The sequence below is a fragment of the Somniosus microcephalus genome, unplaced genomic scaffold, assembly GCF_052327205.1.
Source record: "Somniosus microcephalus isolate GS21.2 unplaced genomic scaffold, FLI_Smic_1.0 unresolved_chr2, whole genome shotgun sequence".
Lineage (NCBI taxonomy): Eukaryota > Metazoa > Chordata > Chondrichthyes > Squaliformes > Somniosidae > Somniosus > Somniosus microcephalus.
Genome location: NW_028225180.1, coordinates 53,346,862 through 53,362,891, shown reverse-complemented (window position 1 = coordinate 53,362,891; position 16,030 = coordinate 53,346,862). Strand labels below are relative to the sequence as shown.

General features: G+C 47.4%; 1 protein-coding gene across 1 annotated transcript in view; it reads left to right on the top strand.

The window, feature by feature from the left end:
* The window catches only part of LOC147092642 (NACHT, LRR and PYD domains-containing protein 3-like), a 901,415-nt gene that overhangs the window by 21,193 nt on the left and 864,192 nt on the right, over window positions 1–16,030 (top strand). Inside the window, 4 exon segments of the mRNA XM_085975968.1 lie at window positions 4,675–4,767; window positions 7,162–7,328; window positions 13,439–13,610; window positions 13,713–13,778. Of these exon segments, the coding sequence (XP_085832094.1) occupies window positions 4,692–4,767; window positions 7,162–7,328; window positions 13,439–13,610; window positions 13,713–13,778 (481 nt within the window). The 5' untranslated portion in view covers window positions 4,675–4,691.

The following is a 16,030-nucleotide window of genomic DNA, read 5'->3' as shown; positions in this document are numbered from 1 at the left end:
AGATGGACTGGGGAGAAATGTCAGAGAGAGTCCCATTGACTCAGATACACACTGGTCCTGGAGATGGACTGGGGAGAAAGGTCAGAGAGAGTCCCATTGACTCAGATACACACTGGTCCTGGAGATGGACTGGGGAGAAATGTCAGAGAGAGTCCCATTGACTCAGATACACACTGGTCCTGGAGATGGACTGGGGACAAAGGTCAGAGAGAGTCCCATTGACTCAGATACACCCTGGTCCTGTAGACAGTCCAGAAAGCTTACAATGTAAAGCAGGCAATGGTGAGAATGAGACTGGAAGATTGTGACCACTGAGCACAATTATCCAGCATGAGGCCATGCAATGGGATGTAAAGTGTGATCAGTATCTGTCTCTAAACACAGTCACAGTGAATCTTGTGTGTATTTTAGAGTAAAGGAATTTTATCTGAGAGGTGACTCCAATGTGGGGCAGAGCCCAGCAGATCGACGCATGTCTGTTTATTAGGTCGGACTGAACTCACACCGTCGCCATCAGATCTCAGTGTTAAAATAGCTCAGTACTGATGACAAATCAAGTGGAAAGACTGAACAGGGAAACCAATTATAGTCAATTCATTGAACACGATGCAGAGACAAACCTCAAAGATCAGCGCGGCCTGTGACCAGCAGGTACAAAGTATTGTCAGATAGTGAGTGCTGAGCACAGCTTCATTACCTTTGGACATCCCCAGTGTTTAGTACTGGGGACGGTGAAAGACATTAAACGCCGGGTGAGTGCTTGCCTCCTGTTTCATTGGTCACAGACACACACAATACCGAAGTAGGACAACACTGGTCAAAGCAAGCAGGGAATGTGCTTCCAAAATCAACGTCAGATACACAGCAAGCATCAGATTCCCAGTGTATTCTGAAATGGTATGAACCCAAACCAAGTCAAATACAGAATGTAGTCTGAAATGGGGATGAGTAATAATATTAGTAATAAAAGCTGAAAATGCTGGAAACACTCAGCGGGTCAGGCAGCGACTGTGGGGAGAGGAAGGTGGGGTTGGTGTTTCAGATCCTGAACCGTTTCTCAGGAAAGGTCATTGACCTGAACCGTTAACCCCACCGTCCCCCCCCCCCCACAGACACTGCCTGACCTGCTGAATGTTCCCAGAATTTTCAGCTTTTATGACAGTGTTCCAGCATCTCCAGTATTTTGCTGTTAGTAATAATATTACAAGTTGGTTTTGCTATTAGAAGAGATGTATGTTTCCTCCCTTGTACAATGTCCATTATATTCAGGGTAAGACTGTCCAGAGTGCAATACATTCCTGTCCCCACTCTGCCCCTGCCTCCCCCTCTCTTTCCTCTGACTCTACCCCCGCCACACTGACCAAACCCCTGTCCCCGCTCTGCCCCCTGCCTCCCTCTCTCTTTCCTCTGCCTCTACTCCCACCACACTGACCAAAACCCTGTCCCCGCTCTGCCCCCTGCCTCCCTCTCTTTCCTCTGACTCTTCCCAGGCCACACTGACCAAACCCCTGTCCCCGCTCTGCCCCCTGCCTCCCCCTCTCTTTCCTCTGCCTCTACCCCCGCCACACTGACCAATCCCCTGTCCCCGCTCTGCCCCCTGCCTCCCTCTCTTTCCTCTGCCTCTACCCAGGCCACACTGACCAAACTCCTGTCCCCGCTCTGCCCCCTGCCTCCCTCTCTTTCCTCTGCCTCTACCCAGGCCACACTGACCTAACCCCTGTCCCCGCTCTGCCCCCTGCCTCCCTCTCTTTCCTCTGCCTCTACCCCGCCACACTGACCAAATCCCTGTCCCCGCTCTGCCCCCTCCCTCCCTCTCTTTCCTCTGACTCTACCCACCACATTGGCCAAACCCCTGTCCCCGCTCTGCCCCCTGCCTCCCTCTCTTTCCTCTGACTCTACCCACCACACTGACCAAACCCCTGTCCCCACTCTGCCTCGTGCCTCCCTCTCTTTCCTCTGCCTCTAACCACCACACTGACCAAACCCCTGTCCCCGCTCTGCCCCCTGCCTCCCTCTCTTTCCTCTGGCTCTACCCCCACCACACTGACCTAACCCCTGTCCCCGCTCTGCCCCCTGCCTCCCTCTCTTTCCTCTGACTCTACCCCCACCACACTGACCTAACCCCTGTCCCCGCTCTGCCCCCTGCCTCCCTCTCCTTCTTCTGCCTCTACCCAGGCCACACTGACCAAACCCCTGTCCCCGCTCTGCCCCCTGCCTCCCTCTCTTTCCTCTGCCTCTACCCCCGCCACACTGACCAAACATCTGTCCCCACTCTGCCCCCTGCCTCCATCTCTCTTTCCTCTGGCTCTACCCCCGCCACACTGACCAAACCCCTGTCCCCGCTCTGCCCCCTCCCTCCCTCTCTTTCCTCTGACTCTACCCCCGCCACACTGACCTAACCCTTGTGCCCACTGGACGCCCAACCCCTTGGCCTATGAGTGTGACCAGTCTTTCCATTGTAAGTGTTTCCTGACCGTGCACCCTGCTGATGTGTGTGGAGATGTTTGAAAAGCATCAACAAGCTGTGTCAGTGGGAGGGATTCTCGGGTGTGCAGCACCTGTGGGGCAGGTAGACAAGTAACATTAGCCATTGTCTTCGGTCCCTGCCACGAGCTGTGTTCCCGAGGCATCGACTCCATCCCTCACCCTGCCCACTGTCTGAGGCTAAAGCAGAGCATCCGCAGCCTTGCTGTCGTATTTGACCGTACGATGAGCTTCTGACCGCATATACACTCCATGACCAACACCGTCTACTTCCAGCTCTATAACAGCGCCGGTCTCTGCCCCTGCCTCAGCTCAACTGTTGCTGATAACCTCACCCATTCCTTTGCTCGCTGACCGGAATTGGCTTCGGTTTTTATAATTCAGATCCTTGTTTCCAAATCCCAAAATTGCCTTGCCCCTCCCTATCTTTGTAATCTCCTGCAGTCCCCGAAATCCCAGCGCTCCTCCAATTCTGATCTGTGGCATATCTCCGATTTCCTTCTCTCCACCATTGACGGCCGTGCCTTTAGCTGCGGAGGCCCTAAGCTCTGGAAGTCCCTCTTTAAACATCTCTACCTCTCTCTGCTCCTTCAACACGCTCCTTAAAATGTACCTCTTTGTCCAAACATTTGGTCACATAAAAGCTCCTTATGTCTTGGAGCCGGTGTGGGGACGGGTCAGTGGGGCAGAGGAACAACAACACGTGATCTGTATAGCGTCAGTGAGGAGGCATGCTACGGATTACACAGCCTCACTGCAAAGAAAACTAGCATTTAAGGGAAAGCTGGAGAAACACATGAGGGAGAAGGAATAAAAGGTTATGCTGATAGGCTTAGATGAAGAGTGGTGGGAGGAGGATCGTGTGGTGCAAAGACATTTCCCCCTCCTATTTCTCATCTACATGCTGCCCCTCAGAGACATTATCCAAACAAAGGAGATCTGCTTTTATATGTACACTGACAGCACTCTGCTCTACCTCTCCAGCACCTCTCTCGACCCCTCCATTTCTTGTGGTTTCTCACGTTGCTTGTCCGACAGCCAGTCTGTGATGACCTACATATTTCTCCAATTGCACATTGGGAAGAATGACGACATGATCTTTGGCCCCCGCCACGAATTCTCGCCAGAGATTCCATCCCTGTCCCAGCCAATGCCTCGGATTGTTCACAACCTCAGTGGTGTAGTTGGCATCAAGCTGAGCTTCCGACCTGATCTCCTCTCCTCACAATGACCGCTTACCTCCACCTCTGTAACATCGGCATTCTTTGTCCCTGCTTCAGCCCATCTGCTGCTGAAATCCTCATCCTTGCTTTTATCACTGTAGACTTGATTTTTCCAATGCTCTCTGAGCCGACTTTGCTGCTTTCATCCTTCGTGCACTTGCATGCATCAAAACCCTGCTCACTGATCACCCCTGTCCTTGTGAACCTACATTGGCTCCCAGTCCCCCAGCAACTCCAAATTAAAACTCTCATGCACGTTTAAACCCCATTCCTTGTCTCAGCCCTCCCTGTCTCTGTAACCTCCTCCAGCCCTAGAATCCCCCACCACCAAGATCTCTCTCTTCCTCCGACTCTGGCCTCTTGTGCATTTCACCCTCTCCTCACTCGAACTAGATCACATCTCCATTAACCCAGGACAACGTCACTGCTCATGGAGACCAGAGGAATCGCACCCAGACATATAAAGTGTAAGTGGATCGATATTCATATTCATACAATACCAGAATTTAATATCAAACCTCAACCAATCAACACACATATATAAATAAAATAATACAATATCGCCACACTGTGTACAACCGAGTGAAGGATCATATAATTCATCAATGATTGCCTGCTCCATATTTCCCTGCAGAATATCCTGTACCTCAGGAATAAGGCTAGTTTTGGCCTGCACTGTGTGAGTAAATCTCACCAATGGGCGCTCCCATTGCCGATTTTCGGCCGACGGGAGCCTTTCTGGAACTCGGTTGTGGAGATCAGCGGGACTCCCTGGATTTCACTGGGCAGCTGTGTGTGTCACACCTGATGTGGAGAGTTGATTGTAACACTCGGGAAATTTTCGATCCCGGAGCGAACAGCTATTGTACTGATGGAGGAGGAGGGACTTGAAAACATGTTTAACAAGGCAACGCTCTCCTCATTTTAATATTTCCATCTAACCCCCCTGTTAATATATTTATTACAGAGCGTCAGAATCTGGGAATGACTGTCACCACCATGGCTGAAGGTCCAACCAGGGGAGAAGATCCAACATCTTCAAGAATGAGAATGGACACAGGTAGGTTCAGAAAATTCAGTAAAATATAATTTCTGTCCCGACAAAGGGTCCAGATCTCGTGTAATATACTGCAGCTCACGCAGGAAGTGGGAACAGGACAGGAGCTGAGTCACAAGAGGGAAGTGAGAGACCATCTAGAGGGGCACCGCAGTCGCAGGTGGAGGGAGCCCTAAGTACTGGAACTGTCCAATAGATGCCTGGTAATTGGGGTCTGTATGGTGGATAGAGACAGTGACCCAGGATCGTCTTCCTGAGCAACAGTGTGGTCACTCTGAGTGGGACGGGTTTGAGAGGCAGTTGCGGCACAGGAATAGGAGAGCGATAAGGGTGGGAGATTCTATCGGCAGTGGAATAGCTTCTGCAGCCCTGAGCCAGTCCCGAATGGTAAGTTGCCTCCCTGGTACATAGAAACATAGAAGATAGGAGCAGGAGTAGGCCATTCGGCCCCTCGAGCCTGCTCCGCCATTCAATGAGATCATGGCTGATCATCAAAATTCAGTACCCTGTTCCTGCCTTCGCTCCATATCCCTTGATCCCTTTAGCCTTAAATATGTCTAACTCCTTCTTGAATATATTTAATGAATTGGCCTCTACTGCCTTCTTTCGCAGAGAATTCCACGGGTTCACCACTCTCTGGGTGAAGAAATTCCTCCTCATCTCTGTCCTAAATGGCTTACCCCTTATCCTTAGACTGTGACTCCTGGTTCTGGACTCTCTGACCATCGGGAACATCCTTCCAGCATCTAGTCTGCCTAGTCCTGTTAGTATTTTATAAGTTTCGATGAGATCCCCTCTCATTCTTCTAAACTCCAGCGAGTACAAGCCCAATCGACCCAATCTCTCCTCATATGTCATTCCTGCCATCCCAGGTATCAGCCTGGTGAATCTTCGCTGAACTCCCTCCATGGCAAGAACATCCTTCCTCAGATAAGGTGACCAAAACTGCACACAATACTCAAGATGTGGTCTCACCAAGGCCCTGTACAACTGCAGCAAGACATCCTTGTTCCTGTACTCAAACCCTCTCGCTACGAAGGCCAACATACCATTTGCCTTCTTAACCGCCTGCTGCACCTGCATGCTTACTTTCAGCGACTGGTGCACAAGGACACACAGGTCTCGTTGCACTTCCCCTTCTCCCAATCTATTGCCATTCAGATAATAATCTGCCTTCCTGTTTTTGCCACCAAAGTAGATAACCTCGCATTTATCCACATTATATTGCATCTGCCATGCTTTTGCCCAATCACCCAACCTGTCCAAATCATACTGGAGTTTGTCGGCATCCTCCTCACAGCACACACTCCCACCCAGCTTTGCGTCGTCTGCCAGAGGGAAGAACATGCTGCAACGGAAGGAAAGGAGAGCAGAAAATAGCCTTAGTCGGAACCAGTAACACGATAGAAATGCGTTTATAGAGGGAATATTGAGACTGAGGCTCTAGACTAAAAATCGAGGCCTCAAGCTGTTGATGTCCGCATAGTTTCGCATGGGCTGAATAAGGAGGGAATATGAGGCAGGTCAATGTGTGGCTGCAGGGTTGGAGCAGGAGGGAAGGGTTCACGTTCTTGGGGCTCTAGAGTGAGTTCAGGGAGAAGGGAAGGGACGGTCGCGATCTGAACGGACCAACAACAATGATTTTCCAGAATGCGTGAATGGAGCAGTGGGAGGGTATCAGCTGATATGACTGGAGGATGGGAAATAGCCGGATCTGAGACTAGAGAGCGTAATTAGTAAAACTGTTGAAACAGGAATACTTGGGTAGGGGTTTGCATGATGTGGACCCAGCGATGTTGACGGAACGGCGATATATGTCCAAGTCGGAACGGTGTGTGACTTGGAGGGGAAATGGGGGAGGCGATGGTATTCCCATGCACCTGCTGCCCTTGTCCTCCTGGGTGCTGTGATCTATTAACTGAGACAGGACTTGGGTTTGAACGGAACTCGGAGCAAAACGATCCTGCTTATAATATTTTAGGAGAGTGAAACAATATTTGTGGATGCCAGTATTACTAAAGGGTTCCATGTCTGTGTTGGAGCACAAGGATGTTCACTGGAGTTATGTTAAGATAGAATCTATATGTATTCAGTTAAGGAATAGGATTGGAAATAGCACATTTCTCGGTGGGTTTTGCAGGCTATCGAGCAGTGGAGATGAAATAGAGGGGGAGGACTGTATTGTGAGCAAACTCCTGGAATCTGTATTTGAAGGTCGAATTAGTGAACATTTACAGATACCGGGGATGATCGGGGAGGCTGGAACTGATAAGCTGTCGATAAGTCGTGTTTGACAAATTTGCACAGAAATGACTGTATAGATTGATGGAATGAAGCACATGCGATGTATGTGGGATTTCAGAAGGTGTTTGTCAACGTGGTTCTTTCTGTTCACAGATCCCAACTCGACAATCAATAAGTTCTTGATAAAATGCGACGATTACCAGCTGTTCCAGTTGACAAAGTTCTACCGGGACAGACTGGAACAGGCGGTTGAAGAGGGTGTGGAGGGACTCGGTCTCTGGTTAACAGGCGAGGACCATTTCAGTGGACAAGAGTATCACGTAAGTGGGAGGGACACAGAATGAGTTTAGATTATTCGAACATCACCGAACTGACAGAAACTCCTAACATAGGAACAAAGGAATTGCTTGATGAGAAAGGAACGAGGTCTGTGTAATTCCCCTCCAATATCCTGGTATCGAATGCTACAATGATGAGGGAGTTGTTGACTGATCGATCTCTGTTAATTAATCTACAACAGACTGCTGAGGTGAGGAAAACCCCAGTGGTGGAGAGTTTTGGGAACCGTAGATCCAAAGACACCTGTTCCTCCCAAGCATGCTGCACTTACATCATGGCCCAGAAATTCGGCTCTCCACGGGTGAGTACACACGGGGTACTCACCCATAGGCCGAATGGAAATGCCGGTTTCCTGCATGCACTGCGCATGCGCGGTAAACCGGCACTTCCGATCCTCTGAACGAAGGGGTTCAGAGGTCGAACGCGCGCACAGGGGAGGCTGCGCGTGCGCTTTGAACTTAGGTTTTTTTTGCAGGTTTTCACGCGAGGTTAAGCCTGCAGGATTTACACATTTAAAAAGCAGGCGTAAGGCCTGCTTTTTACAAGGTAAGTGGTCAATTAATTAAAATTAAAACATTTTTTCCACAGGTTTATTATTTTTAAATACTTTAAAGCAAGGTAAGTTTATTTTAGCCCCGTTTTTTTATAAAATTATTTTTTTCAAAAATTTATATTATTGTTTAAAATAGTTATTTAATGTAATTTATAGTTTATTTAACAAGTGTGATTTAAAAAAAAAATTATTTGAAGGTTTACTGCTATTTTGGGGCCCGTAGTATTTATAAGTTTTCACAGTTCTTCCTGTCAATCTTATGAATGGGCTTTTCCCTCCTCCGATTGGCTGCCCATGGCCCACGTGATCCCAGGGGACGCATCGCATTAACTACGCCCCTGGGACACGCAAGCACAGTGCGCCGGAAGCTGGGCCAGGCCCCGGAGTGGAATTCCACGGGACCCTACAGCTCAACTGCCGGTGCGCAAGGTAAGTGCAGGTCGGGGGCTTGCACCCGCGGGAAGCCCCCGACCCGAGGAAAACCCCAGTGGTGGAGAGTTTTGGGAACCATAGATCCAAAGACACCTGTTCCTCCCAAGCATGCTGCACTTAACACATCATATCTCAAATTACTCCTGTACTATACTACATCCCAGTATGTGATTTTCTGAAATAAATCTATCTAATTTGCCGTTTAATGAATCAATATTACTAACTTCCACCATCTCCCTAGGGAGCCTGTTCCCCAGATTGACCACTCCCTCACTGAAATATTGTTTCCACAGAGTAGTTTTGAATTTACCCTCCTTCAAGCACAGACTGTGTCCTCTGTTTCTAATATACTGGGCAAAGTGAAAGAGCGATCATATCAACACTCAACCTTTTCTCTTCCAGTGAGAACATGCCCAATTTACACACTAGCTGCTCCTAATCCAACCCCTCCACCCTCTCAATCATTCTAGCTCTCTTCAATAGCTGCGATAACCTTTTATTACTCAGGCAACCAGAACTGTACACAGTATTCTAAGTGCGGTCAGAGCAATGATTAATAAAGTAGCGGGATTATCTCACTACGTCTGTTTAATATTGACCCGTTAGCACATCCATGAATCTGATTTGCATTCCTCACTGCCCCTGAGAATTGTTGCAATATCAAATATTGGAATCGTAGAATGTTACAGAATGGAAACCGGCAAAATATCAAAGAAATGGATAAAACTGCAAATATTGTGAATCTGAAACAATGATGAGAAGAGGTGAATTTACCCAGCGGGTCTGTCAGTATCTGTACAAAGAACAGGGGAACGGTTCTGGTATAACTCCTGTGTGGACTGAAAACAAAGGGAAACGGTTTTAGCGAGACTCGGAAAAGGAGAGACCAGAGGCAACAGACAGGAGTTAGAGGGAAGGCAATGAGCTGAGTGACCAGGAAACTACTTAATAGTAAATCGGGGAAATGTCAGATGGCACACGGAAATCCCCCGTGGGTTAAAGAAAAGACATTAAAAAACAGAAGAGCTCAAATGGTGAAATATTGTGAGACACAAAGAGATAAAAAAGCAGTGTGGGGAAGGAAAAAACAGATTGTCCCAAATCAATACGGTGCAATTGTTTTCTCCTCCCTGAGTCACCAAGTCTAACCCCAATTTCCTGCTCACTGCCCATTACTGTTAATATCCCACCTAGTCTAATCCCAACCTCCTGCTCACTGCCCATTACCGTTAATATCCCACCTAGTCTAATCCCAACCTCCTGCTCACTGCCCATTACCGTTAATATCCCACCGAGTCTAATCTCAACCTCCTGCTCACTGCCCATTACAGTTAATATCCCACCTAGTCTAATCCCAACCTCCTGTTCACTACCCATTACCGTTAATATCCCACCTAGTCTAACCCCAACCTCCTACTCACTGCCCATTACCGTTAATATCCCACCTATCCTAATCCCAACCTCCTGCTCACTGCCCTTTACCGTTAATATCCCACCTAGTCTAATCCCAACATCCTACTCACTGCCCATTACTGTTAATATCCCACCTAGTCTAATCCCAACCTCCTGCTCACTGCCCATTACCGTTAATATCCCACCTAGTCTAATCCCAACCTCCTGCTCACTGCCCATTACCGTTAATATCCCACCGAGTCTAATCTCAACCTCCTGCTCACTGCCCATTACAGTTAATATCCCACCTAGTCTAATCCCAACCTCCTGTTCACTACCCATTACCGTTAATATCCCACCTAGTCTAACCCCAACCTCCTACTCACTGCCCATTACCGTTAATATCCCACCTATCCTAATCCCAACCTCCTGCTCACTGCCCTTTACCGTTAATATCCCACCTAGTCTAATCCCAACATCCTACTCACTGCCCATTACTGTTAATATCCCACCTAGTCTAATCCCAACCTCCTACTCACTGCCCATTACTGTTAATATCCCACCTAGTCTAATCCCAACCTCCTGCTCACTACCCATTACCGTTAATATCCCACCTAGTCTAATCCCAACCTCCTGCTCACTGCCCATTACCATTAATATCCCACCTAGTCTAATCCCAACCTCCTGTTCATTACCCATTACTGTTAATATCCCACCTAGTCTAACCCCAACCTCCTGCTCACTGCCCATTACTGTTAATATCCCACCTAGTCTAACCCCAACCTCCTGCTCATTGCCCATTACCGTAAATCTCCCACCTAGTCTAATCCCAACCTCCTGCTCCCTACCCATTACCGTTAATATCCCAGCTAGTCTAATCCCAAACTCCTGCTCACTACCCATCACCGTTAATATCCCACCTAGTCTAATCCCAACCTCCTGCTCACTGCCCATCACCATTAATATCCCACCTAGTCTAACCCCAACCTCCTGCTCACTGCCATTACTGTTAATATCCCACCTAGTCTAACCCCAACCTCCTGCTCACTGCCCATTACCGTTAATCTCCCACCTAGTCTAATCCCAACCTCCTGCTCACTACCCATTACCGTTAATATCCCAGCTAGTCTAATCCCAACCTCCTGCTCACTACCCATCACCGTTAATATCCCACCTAGTCTAATCCCAACCTCCTGCTCACTGCCCATTACCGTTAATATCCCACCTAGTCTAACCCCAACCTCCTGCTCACTACCCATCACCGTTAATATCTAACCTAGTCTAATCCCAACCTCCTGCTCACTACCCATCACCGTTAATATCCCACCTAGTCTAATCCCAACCTCCTGCTCACTACCCATTACCGTTAATATCCCACCTATTCTAATCCAAACTTCCTGCTCACTGCCCTTCACCGTTAATATCCCACCTATTCTAATCCGAACGTCCTGCTCACTACCCATTACCGATAATATCCCACCTAGTCTAACCCCAACCCCCTGCTCACTACCCATTACCGTTAATATCCTACCTAGTCTAATCCCAACCTCCTGCTCACTGCCCATTACCATTAATATCCCACCTAGTCTAATCCCAACCTCCTGCTCATTACCCATTACCGTTAATATCCACCTAGTCTAATCCCAACCTCCTGCTCACTACCCATTACCGTTAATCTCCCGCCTAGTCTAATCCCAACCTCCTGCTCACTACCCATTACCGTTAATATCCCACCTAGTCTAATCCCAATCTCCTACTCACTACCCATTACCATTAATATCCCACCTATTCTATTCCCAACCACCTGTTCACTCCATGAACTCTAACATTCGTTTTTTCTCTAAGGCAATCGAATTATCTTTTTAAGCAATTTATCAAGTGGCTTCCTCAACAGTTTGTGGGAGTAAATTATACATTCTAACCACCATGTACAGAAATAAATGTATCCACCCTCGCCCTTAATACTTGGAATTAGCCCTCTGACCAGACAGTGGAAACAATCTGTAAACATTTATTTCATCATAAGCTTTCAGAAACTGAAGACTGCCATCAACTCCTCGCCTAATCCACCCTAAATTCTCAAATCGCCTCTAACAGGAATTCCATATCCCAGTGAACCTGCTAAACAGTTTTTCAAATAAATGTAATCCCTTCCTATAGTTGAGTTCCCAAAACTATACACAACTGGGTAAATTACCTGCCCCTGCGCTCTTGGTGTGGAACGTCACTCCCCATTTTCCTCCAGTTAAACATTGGGAAGACCGATGCCATTGTCTGCTACCCCACCACAAATTCCATCTCGTCGTTGCTTGAGTCCATCTGCCTCCCCGGCCACTCCCTGCTACTGAGCCAGGTTGTCCGCAATCTCCACGTCCAACCTTGAGCTGAACTCCCTGCCCCATATACTCTCCATCACAAAGATCCCCTACTTCTAGCCCCGTAACATTGCCCGCCCCTGCCTCGGCCCATCACCAAACCCGACTGCTCCAATGCTCCCCTGGCCGGCCTCCCTCCTTGCACCCTCTCTAATCTTCAGCAACTCCAGAATCCTGCTGCCTGCAACCTGCCCAGGTGTCATTCAGATATCACTCGTGTGCTCACTCACCTTTCATGGCTCCCGCTCCTCGAGTGCCTTCATTTTAAAATTCCCATGCTGCTCTTTAAATAACTTAAGGACCTTGACCCGTCCTATCTCTGTAACCCACTCCAGCCCTACAACCTCCCGTGCCACTGGAATTCTCCGTTACTCTGACTCTGGCCTCTTGTGCACCCAGTCCTTCACACCACCACTGGTGGCTGAGTGTTCAGTTGTCTTGGGCCCCACGCGCAGCAATTCACTCCATCAACACCACCGCCTCTCCACCACCCTCTATTCCTTAAACCTTACCTTTCCTCTAGCTTCTGGCCACCTCTGCTAATTTATCCTGCTTTGTCTTGGGCTCATTGTCTGATTCCGCCTCTCTGAAACACCCTGGCATGATTTTCTACTTTAAAAGCCCTAAATAAATGTAAGTTGGTGATTGAAGTCCTGACTATCAATTGGCGGACACATGTTCCCGGTTACTGAGCTTTCATACCGGCAGCGATTGTGCAAAAAAATTGAGTGTCTGTCATTTCAATTACTGAAGAAACATGTGATTGGATTTGTCGTCGTCATCATTATTATTATTATTATTATTGGTCGATTCTGCTGACCAATAAACCAACAGTGGTTGTTTGGATTAGTCGGTGTAATTTCTCAGTCAGTTTTCTAGCTGCTTCCCTCACTTCCGATTCATCCCTTCCCTGCCACTGGAGTTCTGATTCGCTGCTGTTTTATTTCTACTAAATCACAAAGTGTTGCAGCAGGAAGTTAGTATGTGAAACAAGTGTATCACATTGTCAATCAGGAATCTGATGTCATGTTGGACACTGATGGACAGAGAATACTAACCCCATTAAAACTATTGCTGATTCTCAGTGATTCCTCACTCTCCTAGAACAATATTTCTGATTTCTGTTTTCCTTCTATCTCATTTATTTGCCGTTAATGAGTGAATCAAGATGTTTACAGAATATTCAGCCCCTGTTCAGAATGGGTCAGTACCCGGCCCAGTGACTGCTTCCTGTGCTCAAAACAACTGGGAGATCCCATCACTGAGCAGATCCTTTCCTTCTCATTCTGTGTTTGTCTTTCAATCAGCTCCTTAATACATTCATTATTATTCTTTACAGAAAGTCACTGAGCTCGCGGAGCAGGGAAACCGGGCGGACAGTTCCAAACTTCTCCTAAATCTGGTGATGGAGAAAGGCCCTGGGGCCCGAAGTGTGATGTGGGAATCCTTTGTGAAAATGCGCCACAGGTTACCAAAGCTGGACAAAATACTGAAAGAAGTACAAGAACATGGTACGGTAAAATCACACTGAATGCAATGTCAGATTCAAACACTGCGGATTTTACTATAATATTAACAGATCTGATTTCATGAAAGTTCATTGATTTAAACAGATTATGACCCATTTGATTACATGAGCATCGCACAAGGTTTATTCGAAGTACCCAGTCACCTGAACGGTAAGTGATGAAATTAAAATTTTGAACCATTTATTTCACTTTAGAATCAGAATGTTTGATGGTAGCCGTTTGTTTGGAGGTTGTCAGTATTTGGCAGTCAGGGGTACAAAGATGGGGGAAACAGCATTAAACGTCATTTAGATTCGTGATTAATCCAAAAAAGTTCTGCATAGGTTCAATTTAAAATTAACTCCGATTTTGGAATTATTGGTAAATTTGCAGGTCTTGTATGCTCCAGTTAATCCAACTGCACATCGCCTACACCTGGCAGAATCCCCATACACACCTGGCAGGATCCTGATACACTGTGAAACCCCATACACACCTGGCAGGATCCTGATACACTGAAACCCCATACACACCTGGCAGGATCCTGTTTCACTGTGAAAGTTAAAGCACATGGGATTGGGGGCAAGGTACTGACTTGGAGAGAGAACTGGCTGGAAGACAGGAAGCAAAGAGTTGGAATAAACGGCTCTTTTTCCGAGTGGCAGGCAGTGACTAGTGGGGTACCGCAGGGATCGGTGCTAGGACCCCAGCTATTCACAATAAATATTAATGATCTAGACGAGGGAACTAGATGTAATATCTCCAAGTTTGCAGACGACACAAAGCTGGGTGGGCGTGTGTGCTGTGGGGAGGATGCTGAGAAACTCCAGTATGACTTGGACAGGTTGGGTGATTGGGCAGATATATGGCAGAAGCAGTATAATGTGAATAAATGCGAGGTTATCTACTTTGGTGGCAAAAACAGGAAGGCAGATTATTATCTGAATGGCAATAGATTGGGAGAAGGGGAAGTGCAACGAGACCTGGGTGTCCTTGTGCACCAGTCGCTGAAGGTAAGCATGCAGGTGCAGCAGGTGGTTAAGAAGGCAAATGGTATGTTGGCCTTCGTAGCGAGTGGGTTTGAGTACAGGAACAAGGATCTCTTGCTGCAGTTGTACAAGGCCTTGGTGAGACCACACCTTGAGTATTGTGTGCAGTTTTGGTCGCCTTATCTGAGGAAGGATGTTCTTGCCATGGAGGGAGTGCAGCGAAGATTCACCAGACTGATACCTGGGATGGCAGGAATGACGTATGATGAGAGATTGGGTCGATTGGGCTTATACTCGCTGGAGTTTAGAAGAATGAGAGGGGATCTCATTGAAATTATAAAATTCTAACAGGACTAGATGCAGGAAGGATGTTCCTGATGGCGGGGGAGTCCAGAACCAGGGGTCACAGTCTAAAGATAAGGGGTAAGCCATTGAGGACAGAGATGAGGAGGAATTTCTTCACCCAGAGAGTGGTGAACCTGTGGAATTCACTACCACAGAAGGCAGTTGAGGCCAATTCATTAAATATATTCAAGAAGGAGTTGGATATATTTCTTAAGGCTAAAGGGATCGAGGGATATGGGGAGAAGGCAGGGACAGGGTACTGAGTTTGGATGATCAGCCATGATCTCATTGACTGGCGGAGCAGGCTCGAGGGGCCGAATGGCTTACTCCTGCTCCTATCTTCTATGTTTCTATGAAACTCCATACACACCTGGCAGGATCCTGATGCACTGTAAAGCCCCATTCACACCTGGCAGGATCCTGATACACTTCAAAATCCCGTACACACCCGGCAGGATCACGACACAGTGTCAAAGAAACGTGGACAGCTGCCCACAAAGATTTGACCGTCTTTACACGGCAGACTTGCTGCCATCAGTCGTCTTTTCTAGCGCAGCGCCCTCTACAGGGGATCTGTGGACTGTGAGCAGGAGAAGAAACAGCGAGGCTCTTCAAATAGTCACATGGAAGGATCCTCACTGAGAGGCGCAGATTCCAAACCAGGAATTATAAAACAGGAAATTTAACTTTCATTTATACCATGTTGAGAAAATGAAATAAAGTTTGAGAAATATACATGGGATTAAGGAAGAGAGATAAAGGAGACAAACAGAAAAAGTAAATATACATCTATATAATTTTTAAAAAATCTGCAACATTAATTTTCTTCTGAGGGTATGAGACTCCACACATTTATAATAATTTTTTCAGTGCCAGAGAGATTGATCAGCGGTAATTATCACTTATTAGGCCTTGTAAAAACTCACTTAATCCTGAATGCACTAGCCTTAACTCTTTCAGCCGTCTTTAGTGTGGAACTACTGGGTAAGTACCCCAAGTTTACGCCATTGCAGTGATTTCAATGCCGACTCTGTCGGCGAGGACTGCAACAGCGCCTCTTGTGGAAGAGCAGGGTACCTCTGACAGCAA